This window comes from Haliotis cracherodii, unplaced genomic scaffold (genome assembly GCF_022045235.1).
Source record: "Haliotis cracherodii isolate W230 unplaced genomic scaffold, xgHalCrac1.p SCAF_10, whole genome shotgun sequence".
Taxonomy (NCBI): Eukaryota; Metazoa; Mollusca; class Gastropoda; order Lepetellida; family Haliotidae; genus Haliotis; species Haliotis cracherodii.
Window position 1 is genome coordinate 10,347,913 of NW_027266265.1, and position 27,699 is coordinate 10,375,611.

At 39.1% G+C, this 27,699-nt stretch overlaps 1 protein-coding gene across 1 annotated transcript; it reads left to right on the forward strand.

The window, feature by feature from the left end:
* Nucleotides 1–501: 501 nt before the first annotated feature.
* On the forward strand, nucleotides 502–11,286 carry LOC139446355 (uncharacterized). Its single transcript, XM_071227696.1, has 8 exons — nucleotides 502–546; nucleotides 2,188–3,562; nucleotides 4,139–4,237; nucleotides 5,411–5,901; nucleotides 7,296–7,344; nucleotides 7,724–7,755; nucleotides 9,051–9,342; nucleotides 9,662–11,286. The coding sequence occupies exons 2-8, from the start codon at nucleotides 3,388–3,390 to the stop codon at nucleotides 10,177–10,179; spliced, it is 1,656 nt and encodes a 551-aa protein (XP_071083797.1). The 5' UTR covers nucleotides 502–546; nucleotides 2,188–3,387; the 3' UTR covers nucleotides 10,180–11,286.
* Nucleotides 11,287–27,699: the final 16,413 nt, after the last annotated feature.

A 27,699-nucleotide genomic window follows, 5' to 3' on the forward strand; every position in this document is an offset into this window, starting at 1 on the left:
GTCGATGATCAAGATCAATATGATGTATCGCCATGAGTACAAACGGCCAAGGTAGGTATGATCTTATTTCTCTTTTATTAAAAATTCTGATGTTTCTGCTTCAATTAACCTTGAACGAAAGCACAAAACAATATGTGTTACAATCGATCCTAATCACTTACAATCAACTGTTTGATAGCAATAGTTAAAGACTGTAACAGAAAACATATAAACTAGTCTTGAACGTTTACAATTTACCACTTCAAGGTGCTGCAAACACATCTGAAGCTGAATTGACAATATCCGGAGAGGCTGAATTGCCCGTACCTGGAAAGGCTGAATCGACTACAACTGGGGAGGCTGAATCAACTACACCCAGACAGGCTGAATCGACTACACCCGAAAAGCCTGAATCGACTACACCCGGAGAGGCTGAATCGACTACACCCGGAGAGGTTGAACCGACTACACTCAGAGACACTGAATCGACTACACCAATAGAGGCTGAATCGACTACACACGGAGAGGCAGAATCGACCACTTCCGGAGAGGCTGATTCAGAATCCGGTGAGTTACTATTTTTATCTCACCAAGTGAGCTGTGTAGATAGAGTTCTGGGCGTCTCTTAACATCTTCTTAGAAACCACCAGACTAAGCTGAATTGACACGTAATTGCGTTAAGATGTGCGAATCCACTAACAGGTGTTACAATATCGACAAATTAAATAACATCAACTGGGATCACATGCATGTGATTTGCATGTCTTGCAAGAAACGTTCTCCACAGGTTCAGTTTTAGTCAAGCCAAAATTAGTTGGGAAGGTCCTATTCTAGAGTATCATTACTTGCATTTATCACCATGACCCCCAGTATTAGGTCATGTAGCCATGAGTTATGTGGAGGTATTTTTTAAATATTTTTTTTAATAAATCTAATACCGCAGTTAAGCAGAATGAGTGCTCCCAGTTATCACCAAAGGCTTGTAAAAATCATGGCATGCACTGTAATTCTATTTCCATGGCAACCTGATTGAAAACCTATTTGTCCCTTATGTCTCACTTTTCATTCGTCTTCTCTGAAGACATACGCAGCTGTGTATATTTATATTTGGTCAAAACCTAAAGAGAGCCTATAGATTCAATGTCATGGTGTCCTTTTCCACTGTGAAAGTGGGTAGTCATTAGCTATTATGATCTTACTCATAAAAAACTCAGGTCTGCAGAGAAGTAAGGATTTGTATTATGTCTTCATTCCAACTGGGCAAGTATAAGCAGTCCATTATATTTTGGCACAGATATCTCATTCATGGATATTGTACGTGCGCTTCATTTGACATGCTGTATGATTTCCCTGTTGCCTCGAGGGTTTAGAATCACAGAAGATATCACCATTACATATATAGCTACAAAAACCGTTTCACTAATCATAAAGAATGTTTTACTAAAAGCATTGTATCGGTGTCCTGGTAAGAAAGAGGAATAACTTACAATAAACGCTACAGAATTTTTTCCACAATCACAAAAAACCTCTGCTAAAGGCCTTTGTACGATTCTGACAACCAGTTACGGGTTTATGAATCAATATCAAGTAGTGACGATACCAGGTGTTTGCGAAAGGGTGACGGTGCAACCTGTCATATACACATGCAAAGATAAGTCAATTATTCACCTTAAAACACGAGAACATAGGGAATGTCAAGATAAGGATATGTAAAGGACATTCTTTATAAACTCATGCAATTGCATATTCAGGTTACTAATTGGTTCCATTTTTGGCTTCCGCACAACAGTCTTACCATTTATAGCAATCAAGCGTGGGCCAAAAAATGTGGTACATATGTAAATAAACATAGAGACATGACAACAACTCGAAAGTTTGTTTTCGAAATATAGAAATATTTTGGCTGCAGCAACTTTATTTCAAACTTGATGTAGTCTCATTAATGCATTCACACAGGTTTAAGCCATCCTAGTTCAATTAAATATATATACCATGAAACGTTTGGTTAAATCAATTATTTTCTATACACCACCAGTGTGAATCCCCAAAATAAAGAAATAGTTCCTGGTTATTTAAACTAAATTTTCTGCAATATCCTTTTTGGTCTGTACTGGATTATCTTCTTCAGATTGTCATCACACAAATACCCATCCCCCATCACACCACAAAAATGAATGTTCGATCCCTAAACACTTTGTTTTGTTTCAGATTTATGCCGAGTGTGCAAGGAAGTTGATATTGAATATAAAAAAATCAAGCCTGTCAAGAGGTTGTTCTTGATCCATGGACATCGCCTTCTTTTCAAACAAGTACAAGATAAGATAAAGAAACACAAGCAAAAATCAGACAAGAAACTGCTTTGCCGAGATATCTCCAAACGAGTGTCAGCTTTACGAAATGGCGGAGGAGGGGTTTTGATACTCCATGTTGATGGGACTGATACTGAAGATAGATGCCTTGAATATTTTGATGAACTTGTAAATGATACATTTACGCACTTGCTTGAACCCGGGGAAGTGTACACCGATACATATAAGCGAAAGCTGTTGTGTGAAATTGACCACTTTCATTGTTACACAGGGTTCATCGTAGTACATGTAAACTCTGTATGTGGTGTGGCCACTGTGGATTTTAATACAAAGATCCGCAAAGACCATGAAAACATAAACCCAACTTCTCTACAATTACTGTCTATTCTATCACATAAAGTGGAACCAGTTGCTTCCACAACACGTTCACTACAGGAACGAACCTTACATGAAAATAGATCCACTGAATTAAAGTCACATATGCCACTGCTTTCTGAGAGTGACGTTAACACTATCGTGGACCGTGTTTGGAATCATTTGAAGCTCAAAGATATCATAACGTCTATGTCAAAACTTGCTGAAGGAGGATCTTATTATTTAGGAATAGAAGAAAAAAAGCATTTGTTTAAGGAGGGGAAAAAAGAAGCATATGAATCCAAAGTGCCACAAAACATTGGCTTTGACCCAGATAACCGTGAAGTTTTAACCGACAAGATTCGCTTCAAAGTTCAGAATGATATGTGTGTACTCAACCAAGACTGTACTTTCAGCAAGGCACCTTCAGATCTTATATGTATCCAATTCCATAAGGTTCCAAAAAATGACAACAAATATGTGTTGGAAGTAGCTGTTCGTTACTTTGAAGGCATTGTGTTCCATGATAAGCAAGGACCCAGAACCTACACAATTAAAGACAACATAATCAAGAGAATGAGTGGACAGGAATGGCTAAAACGATTATGTGCCGTAGCAGAACGATGCCATGAGCAGACCAGATGGTTAAGAAATAAACCAGGAAACGGAAACTAGGAATTTGTCATGGTGATGAGTTTATGTCACTATAAACTATTGGTACCTGCACATTGAGAATTTGTTCGCAATGAGTGACACGGATTCCGTTCCATCTAGCCTTGATAATGAGACTGAGCTTGACGATAGCATTGCAAGTTCACTAGGGTCAAGTCCTTATGTATCAGATGAAGGCATGATCATCAATTCTTGTGCCAAAGCTGATGCATTTTACAGTTCCGACGATTTAGATATTGTCACTACAGGTACTGTATCAAAACCCTTCTGACAATGATAATATAATATTTGCAAACAAGTATCTTCATCTGCAACATCATAAAGGAACAGGAGGCTGTGCAGAGTTGCGTCCCTTGGCCACGCCAGAAACCTATGATTGTAGATTCGAATCCCGGTTCACCCTGATTATGTTTCTAGGTTTGTCAGCACCATATCCGTGCTCGTGGGTTTCACCAAAATGGTAAACGTCTGAAAACCTGCATCACTTCGTGCTCTCCTCCCACATTAAGCTGACACGCCGTGACCTAACTGGAATACTGTTAAAAGCGGCATTAAACCCAACTCACTCACTCACTCACTCATAAAGGAAGATAATATATATTTTATATTCCTAAATTTGAAGTGGTTAATGGAGATACACCTATTTTGTTGATAAATTTTGAGGGGGTTCGTTTTTCATTAAACATTGTTTGATCAACGAACCCACATCAAAATTCAAAACAGAAAAGGTTTTTTCTTCTACGTGCACTGTGTTTGAAAATGATTGATGTGGAGATGTGACATGGATAGAAAAAGAAAAATACATGAGAGAATACTTATTTCAGGTTGCAGATGGGAAGTCAAATCCTTGCAACTAACCCAAGATGAGCAGATCAAGATTTTGACAAAGAGCAAACCTGCAGACAGGAGTAACATTTCACCAGGTAAATATAGATTGTCAGTGCAAGAGAATATCCACCGTAAAGACGGACACATTCTGACATGTTTAATGATATTACATACTACATACTCACAGTTAGATACAATATTTGGACATCTGATGCTTGTTATTTTCTATTTGTTCTAATGCACTATGTTTGATTTTGTGAAGATTATTTGGAATAAGCAGGCACAAAAAAGACTCATGGCAAAGGGATCATGTCATAGTACCTATATATGAACCAATTATTATCTCAACGGAAACAGAGATATGTTAGAACTGACTTTTGGCTGATCGACTAAAACATATATCAGGTAATTTTGATGGCTGACGGCACTTTTAATTCATTCATATATTTTTAACAAACCAAATGACAGTGGAGAAAGTTTCATATAATGTTTGTTTGTTTGCAATAGTCCGGTCTGTAAATAATCGAGTCTGGACAAACCAGTAATTGACATGATGAGCATCGATCCACGCAATTGGGATTCGATGACATGCAACAAAGTCAGCGAGTCTGACAACACAATCCCGTTAGTCGCCTCTTATGAAAAACATAGTCGCCTTTTACGGCAAGCATGGGTTGCTGAAAGTAAACTTTATGGATAACTTCTGGTTTATGGCATATTGTGACGTTTCATTGTAGATTCTTCCACCGTTATAAAGCTTTTCTTAAATTTTGTATTAGCTTCATTTCTTTTAATTTAAATGAATATGGAATGCTTCAACATTGTAAAACAGGACATATTAACTATAGTAATATGACAGAATTGGGTGTTCTTTAAGTTCTTTTATGTAGCATATATGACTAATAACAGTGTCTTTCTGTTATGAAATATGAGGCACAAAAATACATAATCTCGATCTCATAGTTTTCCCCCGATATTTCGACCCGTGAAGATCCGGGGTAGAATAGGTCTTCGGCAACCCAAGCTTGCCGTGAAAGATGACTATGCTTGTCGTAAGAGGCGACTAACATGTGGTCAGGCTTCCTGAGTTGGTTGATGCAAGTCATCGATCCCAATTGCGTGGATCGATGCTCATGATATTAATCACTGGATCACTGGTCCGGACTCGATTATTTACAGACCGTCGTCATATAGCTGTAATATTGCTGAGTGCGGCGTTAAACAACAAACCAACCAACCAACCAACCAACCAACCCTTGATATTTCAGACGTTTACATCATCACAAAAAGTGTTAAAGAGGAGGCACTGAAGAAACGAATAATTGCATTTGTGGATGGACTCAATGGGTGGGTGTACATGGCGCCTTCGCTAATGCCGTTTCTAGATGAAGAGGGGTGGCATATGCAAACGGCAACACGCCTGTGTGATGCATGTATTGTCACGGACTCCCAGCCAATGCGAGTTCTGACATTCACGGTGGGAGAAGACAAACACGGGCGTTCTTTACAATACAGTGCACAGCTGGCCAGAAGAATCATGTATCACATTGAAGAAAACGCCGGACTGTCTGTCAGTGTAATACATGGTGTGATAGACGAAGATGCTTGGAAGAATGAAGAGCTGTTTATGACGAAGACAAAAGAATTTGAATACATGGCCAGGGAAGACTCCTTTGCTCAATCCCTTCGCATGACTTTCGGGAAATACAAGTCCATCACAGATACATTGTGTGTAATGTTTGGGGCAGCAAGAACGGAGGTAACCGAAATGCATTTAAAACTCGTAACATATAAATCATATATGATAAATGTACTGGGTTTTCAATGTAGGTCTATTTCAGATGAAAGGTCCATCAACACTGATGGTAAAATATGTTTTTATTGAATACATGGCACTTCTATCTCCATTCTGATATAGTTTGAACAGCTTTTAGTTCAGATGACTGACTTTGGGTTTTTCAGTGATATTTACAATATAAACCTGTGTACTTTGACCATACTTTTCAAACGATCTCAAAATAAATTTCTGGCTGTGTGAATATCTTCTGATCTGAAACCTCCGAAGCTTTAATGAAGCTAAGATTTCTTATCATAACATCTTATTTTGTTCAAACCATTGTGATTTTGGTATTTGTTTGTATTTTTAAAAATATTAAAACTTGAACCAAAATCTGAAATATGTAGAACCACCAGACGCTGGAAGCTGAAACATTGCGTGAACACGGTTTGTTCTATGCTTCATGAAAAACATCCAACTTCTTTCTTCTTTTTCTTGACCGCCTCTGTGGTCTAGTGGTAAAGCGTCCGTCCAGAAAGCGGAAGGTCCGGGGCTCGATCCCCGACCGCGTCGTACCAAGTTAAAAGATGGTACTTGTTGTACTGTTGACGGGTTGGCTCGGAGTCAGTATACTGTGTCTGAGTGGGGTATTCATGTTAAACTGCGGCATGGTATCTCAGTGGGCCAGCACTATAAAATCGACATTAGTCCAGACTAGTACAAGCAGCCACACACACACGTTGTAAGGTAACGTTGCTTGCCGTCTCCTGTGCGTCCAAGGAAAATGCACGACAAGGCGGTATCGAGAATTACACAGGTTATGCTTCGTTCATGCAGTCGCGCAATCATACAAGTCATGCGTAATCATTGCATAGTACGGTAGAGGGGGTAGTCGTTCGACTTTGTCAAAATGCAATTTCAAAATGTTGAAAGTTAAGATTTTCCTTCAACATCCAACTCACTACAATTGAATTCAAATTGTTATTATTCCTTAGCACTAACTTTCCTCCTTCATCTGGTCGTTACACATAATCCTGGTTCTGCGTTGGTAATTAGACTATCTACTACTTGACGTTCTCTTTTGCAAATACATACATACAAACAGCAACAGCAAAACGTTTCCTTTACAAACTGGATTTGGACGCCCTGGCTACATGTTGATCATTTATATTCACCAGAGGTATTTGAGATTGGTGGTTTACATTACGTGAAAGTTATGAAAACAAAATTAAACTACATTTCTGTGACCCCTGAACAACCAATCAGTAACTGTAAAATGCTGACATTTGTCACATGTTCAAACACACACAGGTGTATTTCGGAGTAAAGGAATCATTGATCAGTTTTCATCAGAGCTATCGTATGGTTTTTTTCAGGAATTACAAACTGCAGTTCTGTCTTTGCCTCCTGTGAAACAACATATAGGTCAGTAGCACCTTTTTTAATTTAATATTCTGTTTGGTAATTTCAAAATAGTGTCTGTTCTTTAACATAAACAAAATGGAAAATGTATTGTTAACCTGAAAACGTAGATGACACCTGTTGAAGACCGTTTCATGTCGTCACCAGTTAAAACAAACAACCCAAAAATACTCTCAGCAGATGTTAAGCATTGTATTACCCTTTTTACGAACATCTGGTATTATCACTGATTTTCATATAATTTTCACCGCCATTTTGCCTTTTATGCCCAAATGAATCTGTTTCGGCAGATAACTAACTATTCTTTTGCGTTGACGTTTCATAATTAGTTTGGTGTGCAAAGCCTACACCGACGGATAAAATATATTTTTTCTATTTCTAGGTGCAGAGGAAATAGAAAGCCACTTGGAAACGGTAAATTTCATAATACAAATTTTGGTAGATAACGATGAGAAACTTATGTAAATTAATGTAATTGAAAGAGATAATCCAAGAGCTGTTTCTCGGCTATATAGAAATCAATAGCCACCGCAATTATTGGATATTGGATTCGAACCCATTCAAGTGAAGAGGGCCAGGAGCAAGTTCCTATTCCTACTATACTGTTTGCATTGTTTTAGTTAAAAAGTTCTTGGAAAGCTATATATAGTTTGCAAAACGAAAACAATGCAAGCATTGTAATATGCATTGAATTGTGGTAATTACTAAAGTGTGGCATGGTTTCCGTTTCAACATGATCTACATGAAGTCACATCTGATGGCATCCTTTATATTCGGGTTGTAGGTAAATAAGGATTGTTTTTGCAAATGTCCCCAAACATGCTTTCAACGCAGGTTAACCACCCCATATTATTTCTTGATTGTCCAATGATCCTTGTTTCCAGTATACACGATGTCTCTCCTTTTAGAGGCACAGATAGTCAAGCGAATTAAAGTGCAACAACTTACCATGCAGAGGTGTTTCATTTTAGTTCCATGATAAGTTAAATACTTTCTCTGGTCCAAAGACAATTGTCACTGTACACCTTTTCTCCAACATTTTACCCGATCATGCTGTGATATAAATAAACTACTGTCTAACGTTACTTTCCTAAAGCCATTATGTTACTTTGTATCACCGGGTGGTGTGTTTGCTATTTGCTGTCCCGTCCTACTTGCAGAGATTCTTTTGCTTGTCGATATTGGATGTAGAGAGACGGAAGTTACAATCAATACCTAGCATATAATAACCAGAGCTACACATCTTTGTTTGCTTTGTTTGTTGTTTAATGCCACACACAGCAATATTCCAGCTATATGATGGTGGTCTGTATATAATTGAACCTGGACCAGACAATTCTGTAATTGACATCATGACCATCGATCAATTGGTATAAAAGTATGGTTTGGTGAAGAGCGAAGACTAATTCTAATTAGGATCTTCATGGAGGAACTACAGATAAAAGCGATTTATTCTACACTTCAAGGACAAATCATTCAAAAACAATACCTGTTCTATCGCTATGCCATTTGTTGTTTTTTAGGATATATGTTTTAAAGAAAAAAGATTCCTTCAAAGGCACACAAATATTTTATCAGAATTAACCTTATAACTAATAGAATATATCTTTAGAAGCAGACCGGCAATCACCTTTCCCATATGTTCTGGACAAAAGTTATAACAGGGCGGGTGTACCTCTTGAAACTAATTTTTGTGTCATTTGTTTCAGAGGCTAACTCCTAAGAAGCTGACAGATCACCACCTGACCTGTGTCATCTGTACAGAAGTGTTCACAGACCCTGCCACACTTCAATGTAACCACACATTCTGTAAGTCCTGTCTGCTAAGATACAACAAAACACTGACTGAAGCAATTCAAGCCAAGTCCATCACATGTCCCAGCTGCAGACAATTGACGAAGGTGGCCACCCCTGACAGTCCAGTAGAGAAGTGGATCAGTCAGCTGAAGCCAAACCATGTCATACAAGGACTAATGGACGACTTCGGACAGGGGACACATGGTAACTTCATTTTGACTTTATTGAGTATAAACAGTTTCATAATTGCAAAATGCCATGACAGAAGACAATGAAATCCATTTTTGACGAATATAGACATAGATAATAGGTTTTAGTTGAACATTCAACAGTATGTATGGGAAAACCATGTCCAGTCACCTACTTATAATCATTCAAATGTAATCTCATTTCATATTGGTACCAGTTGTTTGATTTGCCCAATCACGTTATAGTGAAAAACACTTCTAATGACATTAAGCTAATGTATGTTATTATCCAACTTATTACATGAAATGCATTGATACATTAATGTGACTTGCAGGTACCATGGTAAAGGTCTGCTACCTTTGCAACAAACAAGAACAGGAAACAATTGCCACGCAGTGGTGTTCCATCTGTGATGCTGTCTTTTGTGATAATTGCATCGCGATTCACAACATGATGCCAAAGCTAAGTGATCATGAATTAGTTGAATTGTCCAATCCGATCAAAATAAAAGGCAAATGCCGCCTCATGTGTAAGAGGCACAAGGACAAACAGATAGAGATGTTTTGCAAAGATTGTAAAGCGGCCATTTGTCAGATGTGCTCCAGTATTGAACACAGGCAGTGTGATAATATTGTTAACTTAGACGATATGTATGCCATCTATGAGTCCATGGACGTTGTATCGACAGACAAAATATGCACAGATGTGCCCAAGACAAAGAGACCGCTGCCTGGAAGAGTGATATTCACACACAACATGGACAAGATAGATATGAGAAATATTGGAACTTTTCTAGGGGAAGTCATTGTTGTTGACGATGTGAGTGACCCACAGTGTTCCCCAGACTATTAACTTTAAGGAAGATGATGATCAGGATAACCCGTCTCTTATTGACATCACTGTGTTGTCTGTTGATAGTTTGAAAGTAATCGTGGTAACAGATGTCGTACACAACAGACTCAAAACATGGTACGTTTCAGAAGCAAAACCCTACCATGAATATTTACTGTTTACTTCTTTACCTCAAGGTATAGCAAAGTTAAGCCGGGGACAGATTGCTGTAAATATTCCATGGGACCGTGAAATAGTTATTGTGAAGGTTTATCCATGCCTTTGTAAAATGTCAACTGTCAAAACAAACAAACCATACACAACACTAGCATCGCTGAGTCCTCCCTTTCTGGTGGCAGGTACAGATGGAGAGTCACATTCTATTGAAATACTTGACCGGACAGGGTACACACTGGAGGATATCAACACTGGTTCAATATGCAACCCAAAGCATATCCATGTAACTAATATGGAGAACTTCATAGTCACTGGAGAAAACGTTCATACCGTTGTTTCAGTAACCAGGAAGGGAGAAGTTGTTTTCGAGTGCACTCAAGCAGGTGAGAGAGCTTTCAGGAGTCCTATGGGTATCACAACGACCAGCACGGGAGATATTCTACTTGCAGAAGAACACAAAGTGATTCAGCTCACAGAGTCAGGACAGTTTCTGAGAGACGTTGTCACAGAACAGGATGGTATTGAGAATGTGTGTGGTGTCTGTCTGGATGAAGATGGCTTGCTATATGTCACCTCTGGCAGATATGTGAAAGTATTCAAATTTGAACGGAAGGTCAACTCTGAATAGTGAAATTAATGTTACAATTTAGAAAACACACTACGCCGATGTTGAGATGTACAGTTGACGAGCCTCATTTGTCAGATTTTATCTTCAGTTAAATACGTTGGATACAATAGTTCGTGCGCACCTCAGTTCACGCCGTTGCACGCGAGTTTACCGTGACGAATTACCTCCCTTGACGCGCCCTGTCTTCTACATAATTGGTGGTAGAAGCAACGACATGTCCGTTTATGATTGTGGAAACCTGCAACATGTACCTTTGCTATCCTCCCCAAACATGAGCCGATAAGCAATAAAAAATAACTTTTCCAATGCATCTCTGCACTTTCAGATTCAGTGGGAAAACAGTGTGTAGAGTTCCTACACCTTACTATATTAACTCGGCACATAGAGAATCTCACCCGAGTGTCTTTTGATATCAAATATATCAACACCAGGTGATAAAAGTGGAAAATTCCGAGGCTTGCCGAGGATTTTTGCCACTTTTATCAACGAGTGTTGATATATTTAATATCAAAAGACAAGAGGGTGAGATTTTATTTATCATCCAACATCATTCTTTCAACTTTTTTATTTGTAGACAGTAATTAGCAGTGTCTTCAGTGTAAAAATTACTGCAAACAGCTTCAGTAGCAGAGCCATTAGTGATGTCATTTGATTGTGACGTCATGGTAACCAGTGACGTCACAATGGCCTGCAAAGCATTGTGATGTAATTTCATTGCAGCGATATCTACAGTGTAGATATCGCTTGATCTTATCCAAGCGATATCTCCTGTGGGAGCCAGTTTTGGATGATAGATTTTATTCTCCTCCCTGAATTTCCAGAATATTCGTTCTTTCTGGGGGTTTTTGTACGAGAAGCATAGCAATTTGTGATTAATTAATTGCTATTAATGGATACACAGAAAAGCATTGTAGAACATCAAACACTTTATATCTAAACAATACTCAATGGCAAGCATAACATGTGATTGATTATATCTAGATAATGAGTTATCTCCCTTTTCAGATATCAGGATTGACACCCATAGCTTTCTTTTGGCATGCAAATACTCAATATTTTGCGTGAAGACCTACATATTTTTTTCTAAGTATGTGTTGCTTGGTGGATATTGTACGTTATTCGTGAAAATGGTGACTCAGTAGTGGGATTTGATCTTCTAAATAACTATTTACATGAGTACTTACTCCTTTGATACCCGAGCCAAATTAAATATGTTGCTATATTTCCTCGATTGTTTCTATTTTTGGTTCTTTTTGCGCCATACTTGTTTGTAGTTAACAAACTTAAATATTAATAAATACCGCAAAGTAAGTTTAATTACACTAGGCTAATGTGTTTCAAGGGGTCAGCTTAAGCAATTTTTTATGGTGATGGTAAATCATGTCATTTGAGGCCTACCCCACTATACGTGGGTGCCACCTACAACAAAATATAGCGTGGAAAGGTATTATTGTTTTTTTATTCAGTACAAGTACAATATACACTCTCTTCATGTTACATCTCAGAGCGTTGTAGTGGGGTCCACTTATTGTGTCCAACATCTTTAACCAGCTGAGGTGACATCTAACGCTACACATTTCAGAAGACATTTCGCCGATTTTTCAGTGTAGCTAACATCGCTGATGTGTCACATTACTACCATGAGTCATGGATTATGCTGACTATCTAATTTGCTCAATTAATTATTAATTGCTCATGCACTTTGTCAACCAAGATTGGAAAGTATAAGAGCTTTTGTATTTAAGCAGGTTGTGTAGTATTTGTTGCTGCAGATGATACATTGTTCAATTGTCCCTAGAATTGTAGGCATTTCGCATCAATAATCTCACGATGTTGATTGGTAATGAGATTTATTGAGATGGGGTTTCTTGTTGTTTGAAGTGCTGTAGTAGACATTAGATTCTGTTCATATTATTGTTGTCTGATGCAACTTAGAGCCTGCCTTATGTAACCTCTCATGAGTGCGTGTTGTTGCTTTTCCGGCACACTCAGCAATATTCCAGTTTTATGTCGGAGAAACTTCTCAAGAACGCGGATATTGCGGATGTGCTGGTGTTCCAGTGGAGTTTTCTTCAGAAGCAAGGGTCTAAACTTATTGTCTTTGTCACCTCTGAAGCCAATCAACTGGTGTAGAATTCTGACACTTTAATATTCATTTTGTGTCCTGTTACCTTTCATGTTTGTGATCCACTGTGTCATCTCAAGTTCCGTTTATCACCTTTATGCATATTCTAGGGACATATATATAATATATCAGTTTTTAATGTGTTTATGTGAGACGGTTTAGATGAAATCAATACTTAAGACGCATATGTGGAGACATGTTTTCAGCTTGGGGTATCTTTTACTGTACCTGTCAACATATTTTAGGGGGCACGGGTGGCCCAGTCATCTAAGGCGCCGCGATTGCAGTGGAGAGTTGTGTCCCTTGGGCCCGCCAGAAACCTTTGATTGTGGTTTCGAATCCCGGTTCGCCCCGATTATATTTCTAGATTTGTCAGCACCATACCCGTGCTCGTGGGTTTCACCGAGGTGGTAAACGTCTGAGACCTGCATCACTTCGGGCTTTCCTCTCACATTAATCTGCCACGCCGTGATATAACTAGAATGCTATGAAAAGCGGCGTTAAACTCAACTCACTCACTCCACATAATTTACTACTGCAAAGTACATAAATTGCAATTGTCAGATTCGCATGGTCTAAGTTTGCCCATGTAAATGATCAACACATAAGCAGTTATTAAAAGAAATCCATGTTTAAACTTTTAAAACATTATTTATTTCCACTGTCATACTGCGTGTATTGGTAATGGGTGTTGGTTCTTTATGTTACCTGACACAGAGATCATTCTCCGCGCTCACTAACGGGCAACTGTTTCTTGATTGGTTTAGGGTGTTGTGGTGCATGATTGCGCTTAACGATGTCGATGATTTCGTAATGTTGTGTACTTTTTGTGTTAATGATAAAATAAGAAATCTGTAAAGTTATTTTGTTGACATATATTTTTATAGAGTAGACGTTTAATGAGTAATAAACGTAGAATCACACTACGTTGGGGTACCTTTTACTGTACTTAATGTCGACATATTTCCGTCGGGGGCACGGGTGGCCCAGTCGTCTAAGGCGCCGCGATTCGCTGTGCAGACTTGCGTCCCTTGGGCACGCCAGAAACCTATGATTGCGGGTTCGAATCCCGGTTCGCCCCGATTATGTGTCCAGGTTTGTCAGCACCATACCCATGCACGTGGGTTTCGCCGAAGTGCTTAACATCTGAGACCTGCATCACTTCTGGCTTTACTCCAATATTAAGCTGACACGCCGTGATATAACTGGAATACTGTTAAAAACTGTGTTTAAACCCAACTCACTCACTCACTCACTCATTCACTTTTCGTAAATCCGCTACGTGTATGTATGCTGCATGCACCCCGTTTTTCACCTATACGTCAAAAAACGCAAAAACGCATTGAAGTCAACTCTGAAGCAGTTTCATTCTTGCATACTTAGCAAACAATGACTCCACTGTCTATGTATACCTTGTTTAGGGGGCACGGGTGGCCCAGTCGTCTAAGGCGCCGCGATTCGCTGTGCAGAGTTGCGTCCCTTGGGCACGCCAGAAACCTAAGATTGTGGGTTCGAATCCCGGTTCGCCCCAATTATGTTTCTAGGTTTGTCAGCACCATACCCGTGCTCGTGGGTTTCACCGAAGTGGTAAACGTCTGAGACCTGCATCACCTGGGGCTTTCCTCCCACATTAAGCTGACACGCCGTGATATAACTGCAATAGTGTTAAAAGCGGCGTTAAACCAAACTCAAACACTCACTATACCTTGTTTACCAAATAGGGGAGACGTTTAGGCGCGAGCATGGACAGTGTCTCAATAAACTGAAGATTCCTTATGGTATTGTCATTCTGGTAATCTGCTTCACTACTTCACTTGACCCGTGAAGACCCGGGGTAGAATGGGTCTTCGGCAACCCATGCTTGCCGTAAAAGGCGACTATGCCTGTCGTAAGCGGCGACTAACAGGATCGGGTGGTCAGACTCGCTGACTTGGTTGATGTCATTGATCCCAATTGCGTGGATCGATGCTCATGATATCAATCACTGATTTGTCTGGTCCAGACTCGATTATTTACATACCCCCGTCATATAGCTGTAATATAGCTGAGTGTGGCGTTAAACAACAAAGCAACCAACCGACTACTTTACTTTATATAGAAGAAGAACATGTTTCCATGCAAATCGTTATGTGACTGGGTATATAACTGAAACAATATTGATGTCTTGTTGCAAAATATATAGAATGGTTCATGAATGTTCATCGAGGAATTCCTACTCGTGCGTAGTCCAGGAGTGAGTGAGTGAGTATGGTTTTACGCCGTTTTCAGCAATATTCCAGCAATATCACGGCGGGGGACACCAATTTCACGGCATCGACGTTAACGAGTCTTTTCAACCCATTAGATTTCGTAAGCGGATGTACATTAATTTATAAAGCATTTTATTTAGTACATGCTTGATACTTGCTTCCAAAAGATCAACTGTTATGGAACCAAAATGCTGTAAGTTCTTTATGTTCTTTATGTTCTTGTTATATGTTATTGTGGTGAAATACATGTTTGTAGCCGTGAATGTTGTAAAGTTTTTACAAATTTCTGAAATTAAAATCTAAATCTGCGGAAGAAGAATGGGAATACTTCATTTTTTTCAGACAGAATGCTTTATCTGATACGGAGGAGCTAAAGCATTTTATTGGACTCACAGCACACGATTTTTCAGGACATTCAGCAGGTCATAAGCTTTCGTACGAATGTTGGCCACTTACTGCATCCTGGCTGCGGTATATGATATGATCAGAGCAGGGTAACATGTACTGTCCGTATCACATGCCACATACTTTACACTTACTGCATCCTGGCTGCAATATATGATATGATCAGAGCAGGGTAACATGTACTGTCCGTTTCACATGCCACATACTTTACACTTACTGCATCCTGGATGCAATATATGATATGATCAGAGCAGGGTAACATGTACTGTCCGTATCACATGCCACATACTTTACACTTACTGCATCCTGGATGCAATATATGATATGATCAGAGCAGGGTAACATGTACTGTCCGTATCACATGCCACATACTTTACACTTACTGCATCCTGGCTGCAATATATGATATGATCAGAGCAGGGTAACATGTACTGTCCGTATCACATGCCACATACTTTACACTTACTGCATCCTTGCTGCAATGTATGATATGATCATTGCAGGGTAACATAATTATACTGTCCGTTTCACATACCACATACTTTACACTTACTGCATCCTTGCTGCAATATATGATATGATCATTGCAGGGTAACATAATTATACTGTCCGTTTCACATGCCACATACTTTACACTTACTGCATCCTGGCTGCAATATATCATATGATCATTGCAGGGTAACATAATTATACTGTCCGTTTCACATGCCACATACTTTACACTTACTGCATCCTGGCTGCAATATATGATATGATCATTGCAGGGTAACATAATTATACTGTCCGTTTCACATGCCACATTCTTTACACTTACTGCATCCTGGCTGCAATATATGATATGATCATTGCAAGGTAACATAATTATACTGTCCGTTTCACATGCCACATACTTTACAATTACTGCATCCTGGCTGCAATATATGATATGATCATTGCAGGGTAACATAATTATACTGTCCGTTTCACATGCCACATACTTTACAATTACTGCATCCTGGCTGCAATATATGATATGATCATTGCAGGGTAACATAATTATACTGTCCGTTTCACATGCCACATACTTTACACTTACTGCATCCTGGCTGCAATATATCATATGATCATTGCAGGGTAACATAATTATACTGTCCGTTTCACATGCCACATACTTTACACTTACTGCATCCTGGCTGCAATATATGATATGATCATTGCAGGGTAACATAATTGTACTGTCCGTTTCACATGCCACATACTTTACACTTACTGCATCCTTGCTGCAATATATGATATGATCATTGCAGGGTAACACAATTATACTGTCCGTTTCACATGCCACATACTTTACAATTACTGCATCCTGGCTGCAATATATGATATGATCATTGCAGGGTAACATAATTATACTGTCCGTTTCACATGCCACATACTTTACAATTACTGCATCCTGGCTGCAATATATGATATGATCAGAGCAGGGTAACATAATTATACTGTCCGTATCACATGCCACATACTTTACAATTACTGCATCGTGGCTGCAATATATGATATGATCAGAGCAGGGTAACATAATTATACTGTCCGTATCACATGCCACATACTTTACACTTACTGCCACACTTATTAAATAAAATTATTTTTTCAACACCCGCGTTCCGGGTTTAGAATTGGTCTTCAGCAGTCCATGTTGTGACTAACGGGATCGGGTGGTAAGGCTGGCTGACTTGCTTCGTGCATGTTATCGTATCCCAAATTTATGCTTTTGATGTCAGTTACTGGATTGTCTGGTCAATACTCATATAGCTGCAATATTGATGAGTGATGCGTCAAACAGCAACATTGGTGGGGATCTTTAAAATGGGCTTGCATGTATATTAATATATATAAGCTTCATTGACTCTTCAAGAGGTGAGGTGAGGTGAGGTGAGGTGACTTGGGCTTAAGATCATTGCACTTATATACGTGTGTGTGTGTGTGTGTGTGTGTGTGTGTGTGTGTGTGTGTGTGTGTGTGTGTGTGTGATTGATCGCACTAGTCCCGACTAACGCCTATTTTATAGTGCTGGACCACTGAGATACCATGCCGCAGTTTAACATGAATACCCCACTCAGACACAGTATAGCCCAACTCCAAACCGACTGGTCATTGTTTTAGCCCCTTACTGCTGAGCGCCACGCAGGGTTATAACAAGTACCATCTTTCAACGTCTTTTGGTATGACGTGGCCGGGATTCGAACCCCTGACCTTCCACTCTACAGACGCAGACGCTCTACATCCAGACCACGGAGGAGGTCGGCTTTTCAAGAGGAGTGGCTCCGCATCCAAAGGACTACCGCCACGGCCCTCATCCAGATCATGCCCAGATGACCTCAAGCAGTTATCTGGGTTCACCGGGGTCGCAATGATCCATGTCACATCCCTGATGCTATAGAATGTAGCTGTAAACATACATGTCATGACCCCTGATCTTCCATCAATTAATGCTGTTCATTATTTAAACGGGGGAAATGTAAATATAAATATTCGGAAATTTTCTTCGCTCAATAAATTACTGTACAGATATGTGTAGCTATCACTGTTCAGTGAGAAAGTATACCACAAAAGAAGATCTAGTGATTTCTAAGAACATTGTAAAGTGTACAGTTGACTTGCCATTGCATGTGTTTGTGATGTGCCACCAGGTGGGCAACATAAACTCACCTTTTCATAAAACATGGTATCACCACACTCAGTAAAAAATTAAACATCAGTTGGACGGGACTCTTACCACTGAGCAAGCAGCCAACTCCTTGTATTTTTACTTTCTGCTTGTGTTTTGCCTTGTAGAATATCATGTTCTGTCGTGTTCTTAGCACATTGGTTATTTAGAAGATAAACCTACTGTGCTTTTTAACCTCGAGGGGCGGTCGGGTAGCCTAGTGGTTAAAGCGTTCGCTCGTCACGCCGAAGACCCGGGTTCGATTCCCGATATGGATACAATGTGTGAAGCCCATTTCTGGTGTCCCCCGCCGTGATCTTGCTTGAATATTGCTAAAAGCGGCGTAAAACCATAACACTCACTCACTTTTAACCTCGAACCGAGCGCTTTGTGTATAAAGAAAAAGTATCTAACTACAGCGGAACTACCAAATTTCAAAACAGAACAGGTTAAATTCCATTCCACCAAGACGACAAGAACGCTTTAAAAACGATCATTCTTTAAATATGTAATTACACATGGGTACAAAGGTACGCTATCTTAGGACATTCCGAAAAGGGGTGACAGGCCTAGATAGTTGAATGTAACACATATTAGAAAGTCCAAGATTAAAATACTCACAGTCTTGACTAGTTCAAAATAAGGGTTCAAAACACATAGTGTTTCAAATAGTTGTCAAATATCCCTCCAAAGGTTTAAATTGTTAGTTGTTTTAATTTCATCGAAACATGTTGCATATTTGCACCTTTTGGACTCAACCAAGTCATTTCTTGGAAATTGACGGCACATGACATTTCTTGGAAATCAACATGACATCTCCTATTGTAAGGGTGAAATCTTATTGAAATAGTGAAAGAATTGCTGAAGCAATATATTTTATTATTGTGACCGATGATTGTGTGGCCCCGACACAGTGGTTCGTGTGTGGTTCACTTAATTGTGCGTGTTCTGAAATAGATTTCATCATATGTGATAAGCTGCTGTTCTTTTATTCGGTATACAATATTCTAATGGATTATGGGCAAGCATCGATGCGTAGGCTGTTGATAGATATTTTCATACGCATGTGTTTTGTGTGCAAAGGTGTAAATTAAAAGACGCATCACTAAAAAGGACACCTCCTTTAAACTAAGAAAATCCAGCATTCTTGGTAGTCTTGGTAGAATTCCAGATGTCCGGCTGTCATTTTCAAAAGGGTCGAATGTCGTCTGGGCTGCTTAAGTACAATTCTCACCCTTCGTACAACACATCTGTCAATCAAAGAAGCAACCAAACCCTGTTGTAACTACCCCTCATACCATACATCTGCTAATCAAAGATGCAGCCAAACCCTGTTGTAACTAGCCCTTCGTACCATACATCTGCTAATCAAAGATGCAGCCAAATCCCGTTGTAACTACCCCTCGTACCATACATCTGTCAATCAAAGGTGCAGCCAAACCCTGTTGTAACTACCCCTCGTACCATACATCTGTCAATCAAATATGCAGCCAAACCCTGTTGTAACTACGCTCTCGTACCATATATCTGCTGATCAAAGATGCAGCCAAATCTCGTTTGTGCTATCCCTTCTAACCATATATTCATATTCAATAGAAATCCCTGTCGAAAGAAGTTTCGATTGTATTATTCCGACTTTATCTTGAACATGTTTTTATGTATCACTAACATCCTTCCTCCGTGGTGGCGCCCGTCACAAACACGTGCAAAGGCAAGTCAAATGTTCACCCGAAAAAAAAACAGGGAACATATAGTACAAGTCAAAATAGGGAATGGCATCGGACATCATTTTTGCCACTGATGCTCTCTGAATTTTGGTAGGAAAAGCATGCTCGACTGTAACTCAAAAGTTGTGAGAAGTAAACACCGAAGGCTGGAGCTGCAGGAATATTGCTCGACATGAAGGGAAAGATGACTATTGAAAAGTCGAAGGTTAAGAGATTTAATTAAATATGTTCCAATATCTATCGAAAGCAATGTGAGAAATTCAGTAGTGATACAATTAGGGCTGAGACTCTTGTCATTGTTCAAGCATTTTAGTGCAACAAAAACTTCATATTCTAATTCATCTCTCAGTTTTGGAACCTGATAATTATGTTAGTGTCTGTTATTTCACGTTTTGCATACAGTTTTTTATTTAAAAACTTCTCTTTGTATACTTTACTGTGAATAAAATATTGTACCATTGTTATCGGTTATTTTGGTAACATATTTTTCTATTTATGTTTCTTGAAAGAATTGATTTTTCCACTTTTTCTATCAATGTTGCTTTGGGTCGTGTAATGAGACCCTATGATTTGATTTTATTACAATCTTTTAATTCTCTCATTTTATCTGTAGTATTCGGTTTCTGTGTCATGTTTCACTGTGTTTTGTAAAATCAGCGTTGCCATTAATACTTTATCACCAAAACCTTTGGCATTAGAAGTCACACTTTTAATCAGTTCCAAATCGTTCGTGCTCCTCAAAAGGGAGGTATAAAATTTCCAAAAACCTTTCCCATATTGTAAATCTGATAAGATGGAATTGATCATGTTTCCTTATTCATCAGTTTTCATTCTATGAAGCTCCCTAGTGAAATGAACGTCCTGTGATCAGTAGATTGCAAATGGCTTTTGCTTAAAAAATCTTAACATCTGTTCACGTTCATTCGTCCCGTCATGTGGGTTATATAACACGTGTACAAGAGTTTGGACTGCAGCAAAGTTAAATTCAAATATTTTCATAGGTTTTGTCAGACGTATGTGTAAATAATAATGTTCAGATTCCAAAAGCAACAAAGGTAAAGTGAACATCATGACAGTCCAAATACTCCATCATACTCAACAGAAATAAACAAATCTTAGCATAGTAATCACTTTTTGACAAATCCAAGCAATCATTTAAAAACATTTCTCGTAAGCTGTCGAGGAACGAAACACATTGTAATAAACACTTGTATTTACAACAATTTCTCGGGGTCACACAGTGTCTTTCACGGGCAGCCACAATAGGACCTGGTCCTACTGTTATACAACTAGTTTGGATATAGTGATTAGTGAGTAAAATGACATTATTAATAACATGTTAATTCTAATTCTAATGAATCGTCCAGGTTAGAAGAAGTGTGCCATAGGTTTGGTTGTTATTGTGGGGAAAATCATTGACATTATGAGGTGGTTGTCACCAGAACCTGTTTGTCTGCAGGTACACATAGTGGACTGCGATGGGATGTTACTGTCGTTCGCGAACTAATTTACACGTGCATCCAAAGGAGGACCTCGGGAATATTGTCATACAACTTTTGCTTACTGAAGTGAAATAATTTAGATTTAAGTCAGCCTAAAGTGATATATACGGACATAAGTGAACGAAATATCCTGTACTTTCAGTTACACATTTACATGAAACAACAAGTTTAAAAAAACAAGCAACCAAACATGTACAGCCATGTGATCTCCAGAGTCTAATAATTAGTATATGGGTATATAGTCCGTCAAGCTAACATTTTGACACCGTTTTAATCAATTATCTTCAAATTAATTCAAATTCATATAATCATATTTATACACATCGAAATGTTTGCCTTTATAACTTTCTTCAACAATTGTGAAAAAGGTAACCCATATATGTATCATAAAAAAATCGCTTTTCTTTTGATGGCAATATTCAGGGTGTGGTAGCACCTGATGCAATCTTAAACAGTTCATGTAAGCAAGTGATTCTCGTGTATGACCTCAGGTCATCCTTACAAATGTAATAATGAATATGCATGATTGGAGAACGGAAACGATACGACGGTTAACATACATTGATCAAGAAAGTCATCCTATCACAGGATTCAGAAGTGTGTACTTGTTCTTCAAATAGGAAGCCTAGAGAGGTATTACAATCGTATCGCTTTCCAGGTTTCAGATCGAACTTTAAGAGCATTGTAAATACAACGTTCTACCGGATCTATACCGTATTATATCCCCTGATCAGGCCATTGACAAGTCTTCAGATATCTTTGACAAGGGGTCCGTCTCAAAATTAAGATGTGTAGCAAAGTTAGACCGTTTCAATTGTAGAGTAGTGAGAGGCGTTACTTGAAGATTTCACCAGAAAAAACGAGCATTTGTTAAGATGATCCTAAATAAGGAACACAATATTTCCCTTTCAAGATATACAATATGTAGGTTATTAGTGAAGTTTAGCTTCGGTACAAACGTGTGTCAGGCACAAAACTATCACTGTGTGAAAGAACTGTCTGCGTAGATATGAGAGCAAACTATTTACGCACCATTTCATAGAAACGAGAAGAGGGCTACAACATTATTTATCTTGATGAAACGTGGACAAATGCAAATTATACGCCATCATATGAGTGGCAGCATTCTGGCACAAGTCAAAGTCGTAAGATACCACCAGGGGAGGAGAGAGACTTTTATTGAACACGTAGGGTCTCTCGTGGATTTCCTACCAGCTTGTGACGGTCCCGACGACCACACTGAAATGAACTTCTCAGTATTTACAGCATATGTAATAGAACAGCTTCTTCCTGCTCTCCCAGAAAAGAAGTCAGTTGTGGTGAACAATGCACCATATAACACTGATACAGACTCATATAAAAAAACATCAACGTCAGATTAAGAAAATGATACAAGATCTCTTGTCTGTCAAGGTTTAGTGTACCCAGAAAAGGCCACAAAACCTAAGCTGTTTTAGCAAACAAACCACCCACAGTGTACTTAATAGATACAATTTTGAAGAGCCATGGTAAGAGTAATTTGTTTCATTCAAACTGATAGGTGTAAATAGAAGATCAACAATTACACCGAACTGCGGCAGAGTTGCGTAGATAATTTTTAATTTTTTAAATTTTTTTTTAGAATGTTGTTTAAGTAGAAAAGGAGTAATGGTTTGAAGATGGTCTGCAGAGAACACGCGTCAACCCAGTTGTAATCAGCCTCGCTTCGAATGATGACACTGAAAATACTGATATTGCGGACAGGTTGTCTGAAGATGACTAAAGTGTGTAAAGTAAGCGTTTTTTTAACTTTTGAGACGCCCCCTTAAGATGTCGACATAAACATGACATCTATTTCCGTTTGGGGGCAGAACAACAAAACCATTGAATATTTCTTGATGAAACTTGCTATACAGATCAGTCTAGTGGTGAACTGGTGCCCTTGGATGATTTGGGATTATTTGTTGTAATTATGTTTTTTTATGTTTTCATGACAATTTCGACTTAATGCTCGTTTCCGAAGCAGAACTCCCAAACCGTTGAATATTTCTTGAAAAAGTAATCATAAATATATTCAAATAAGTCGGGAGACCAATTGTATTTAATCCATATTTTTACCATTTGACATGGTTGAGATGCATGAACTTGTTGCAAATACTTACTTTTTAAAATTAATCCCAACGCTTTCCTGGCTATTTCTCAGGGTATATTTAGCTAAGACTGATTGCTGAAGGCTTGAAGTGATAATTTGATGATACACCGTATAAAATGATGCTGTCAAAGTATTTTACCAATCAAATACCACTGAAATATTGTCTATTGAACTAATAAAAACCTGCTAACTTGACACGTGACCAATCATCTCTGGGTTAACCTGTAGACTAATATATGTTATATGATCATCTAGTGGCGTATTATGTGTCTGCAAAGGGTTTCCTTCAGTCAAACATTGTATGGCTAAAGACTTTTGTAGGTTTGTTTTGATGTTATACATTTCCATATGCTATTATATACCACTCAACGTTTGTGAAAGATATTATAAGTGTCCAGTTGTGGGCTGAACAAGGCCGATTTTGGGGCAGTGTTGACATACAAACAGTATCTGATATTGCAGTGGAACTAAATAATGATTGGCTTCATTTCAATTTAAATGACAAAAGTACAAAAGTTCAATAATATTTTGGTTAAGAAATTGCAGTACCACTATCAATTGGTGAGTAGTATATATGCAGATATATAGATAGAAACTCTGGTTGCCAGTGGTTTATGTGTATTAATTTTATCTGTATTACTCTTATCTTAAAAATACCAAACGTCTTTTGGAGAGTTCAATCAGGAGAGCTCATATCTATTTCAATTCATGAATCTTTGATTGCAACATTTATCTCGGCACAGGCAGAATGTGATACACTTGACTTCCTCTGATAAACGCCGCAATTATAGACTCTAAAAACTCACATCTCTATATCATCTAGTCCAGGGGACTTTCCATTCTTCAGAGAATACATTGCATCCAAAATTTCCTCAACAGTGATATTGGCACCAAGAATACATCGATCAATATCAGTAAAATGCTCGTGATATCATATATATGTGTCTGTATCAGAACTGTTAAGTTCTCAAACATATCAGCAGTATGGAAGACATCGTTGAAAGGAGTCAACCTTTCGGTGGGATTAATTTTGCAAATGGTATGTGTCCTTGACTTAATATTTCGAATCTCTTTCCAAAATCTTCAAGGTTTCCTGGAGATTTGCATAATGTATCTACTTTATGAAAGAGTCCTGTCCACTCCCCTGGCAACACCTGGCCTAGTCGGCTAGCCTAGCGAGTGGCCTTTGACGTCGGCACACACTTCTCCTGATCATGTCCCAGACGTGCTCCACGGGGGAAAGGTCAGGACCAATAGCTGGCCATTACATTCTGGGGATATTTTGCTGCTGGGTGTAGTCAGTTACATTTGGCGCGTTGACATGTTGTCTCGGTAGCACTGCCCAATGACACATCCATGGACAAGATGAAGGTCACCTTCTCTGGGAGTCATTTTCTCAAATCTGGTCTGTCGACCTATCATAACATTAATATTGCATGATTCCCTATATTTCCTTTATTCCATAAATAAACATATTGAATCAATAACACACGTGAACCGTTATTGACGTTACCTTGACTACATAGGAATATCAAATGGTCGGTCCCTTATGAATAAAAAATATTTTGAATACATTAATAAACAATATCGCCTGTGGCAGCACTTAGCTCTGGTAGTGGAAGAAAACTGCCAGTGGACGTGAAGTCCTACATCATGATGGTTTGTCTTAATATTGTTTGTATGTTAATTGTTCCATCTGTCATAATTTTGACACATGCCACTGAAGACCTCACTCAGTGTTCTGACACCCGACACATCGACGACACATACCTCTCCCACGATGTGTACGACAGCAGCGTCGGCTCCTCCCTAATGGACTGTGTTGCAAGATGCTTCGCTCACTCTAGATGTCTGTCAGTCGGGTTCGAACCAGAAACCCTGGAGTGTCATCGTCACACGCAAAACAGTAGCCTCGCCCCTGATAGCCTCGTCGCCGTCCCCGGCTGGGTACATAGTGATGTTACCATGTGGCCAGAGGTGAGTACACATGGAATGAGTGTTTGGTTTAACTGTACGGTGTGTGGAGAGGCACAAAAGGTAGGTCTCATGTATGTATGTGCACTGTTTCCTCGGTGCCACCTCTAACCATCACCGTTATTTCAACAAATACATGATAGAACTGGTATCTCAGTACCATGCTCAGCGTACAACGCGACATAGTATAAAATGTGGTTATTGGATGCATAACTGTTGTCATTGGAGGAAAAGACTTTTGATGGTTGAAGGGACTGTACATGTTTCCAGATCTAGTGTCCCTTTATTCAACAACTTGTACGCTGACACCACTGAGACAAATTAGGGACTGATCATTTAATGGGTGTGTGTGGGGGGTGGGGTGGGGTGGGGGGGAGAGAGTCACAACCCCCTCCCCCTCCTTACACACACACACACACACACACACACACACACACACACACACACACACACACACACACATATATATACCGCATATTGCCTGCCCATCAAACCTTTTCTGATCATGAATGTCTTCATTTCAGGGTGACAGAAAATAACAGGGATAAAATATAATATAGTAAACTTATGTTTGGAAAGCTAATAAAGTGCATCTGTCATGTCATAAAAATCTCAAAATATTTGTTATCAATCGTTTGGAGTTAACGAAAGTAACTCATAAGCAATGTTGACAAACATTGGCTTAACGCGCAACATCCGATCAGACGAGGCTTTTAAAATGACCGTGTGCACATGCAAAGCGTCCTTCTATGGGTACCACTTTAAGTCAATGTAAATTGACTAAGTACCAGTATTGTAAATTTAATATCACTGTCAGTTCATTTCAGGCTTCGCAATTTTAGATATTTTTTCGAATATGTTTCTCTATTTCTCACGTACTTTCCAAACTTATTTGGCTTAAATACATATACATGGATGTGTGACATTTATACCCGATTGTTTAATATTTGTTTCTAAACCATAAAAGCTCTGCCTCTTCTTTTACGTTTTAATTAGTAATGTATTAATTATTTTTTTATTTGTTATCATACATAAACAAACAATAAACAGATCGATTTGATCCAACAGATCAATAGTTGATTGCACAATCTGTTAAGAAGTACTGAAAATGATGGTGGCATCATTCTACTCAAAGTATAGCTAAGGATGAAGGTTTGATGATATATACAAATCTAACAAATATAGATTGAAATATCCCGGTACACAATGGTTGGATTAGCCCCAAAGGACCTTAATTTCATGGTGAACGGCGGGCAGGGACAGAGGCAGTCATTGGCACAATGTGCAAGAGCTGCTCGAAAACCTGTGTTTGGATGTATCATGGCAGAATCGTTGCACATCATTATCAGAGAGCACAGGGACATTTGCAACTGAGGCTTGCAACAACTAAATGCACTAATGTCCCCTCAGCGTTAAAGACGTCGTTTGTCGACAGAAGAATTAGGATCATCTACCAAGCGACATGCAGGTGGTTGCCAGCATTCCACCACACAGCGGATAAACAGGTTTCTCCTGATTGCAGCAAGTCGTCATCACATCGAGACTGACGCCGCACCCAGAAATGACCTGCAGAACGCCAGTGGCGTTAACGTTTCTGCTGAGATCGCGCGTAATCGTCTCAATGAGGCTGGCCTAGGTCATTGAGGGCATGCATTTGTATCCCACTGACCCGACATCACAGGCAGACACGTTTTGATTGGGCTGAAGATCTCGTCAGTTGGATAGACCAGGATTTAGTATGAATCAAGTTACTGAGTTCACAGATTATGATTCCAACGTGCGAACATGACCGCTTTCGAGGGGGCTTAATCATGATTTGGGGTGGGATCAATGGAGCTGGAAGAACCGATCTCCATGCCCTACAGCTGGGCACAATGACAGGATTTGTGTGCGCAACAGGGATGACATTCCGGATGTGTATGTGAGACTGTATGCTGGAC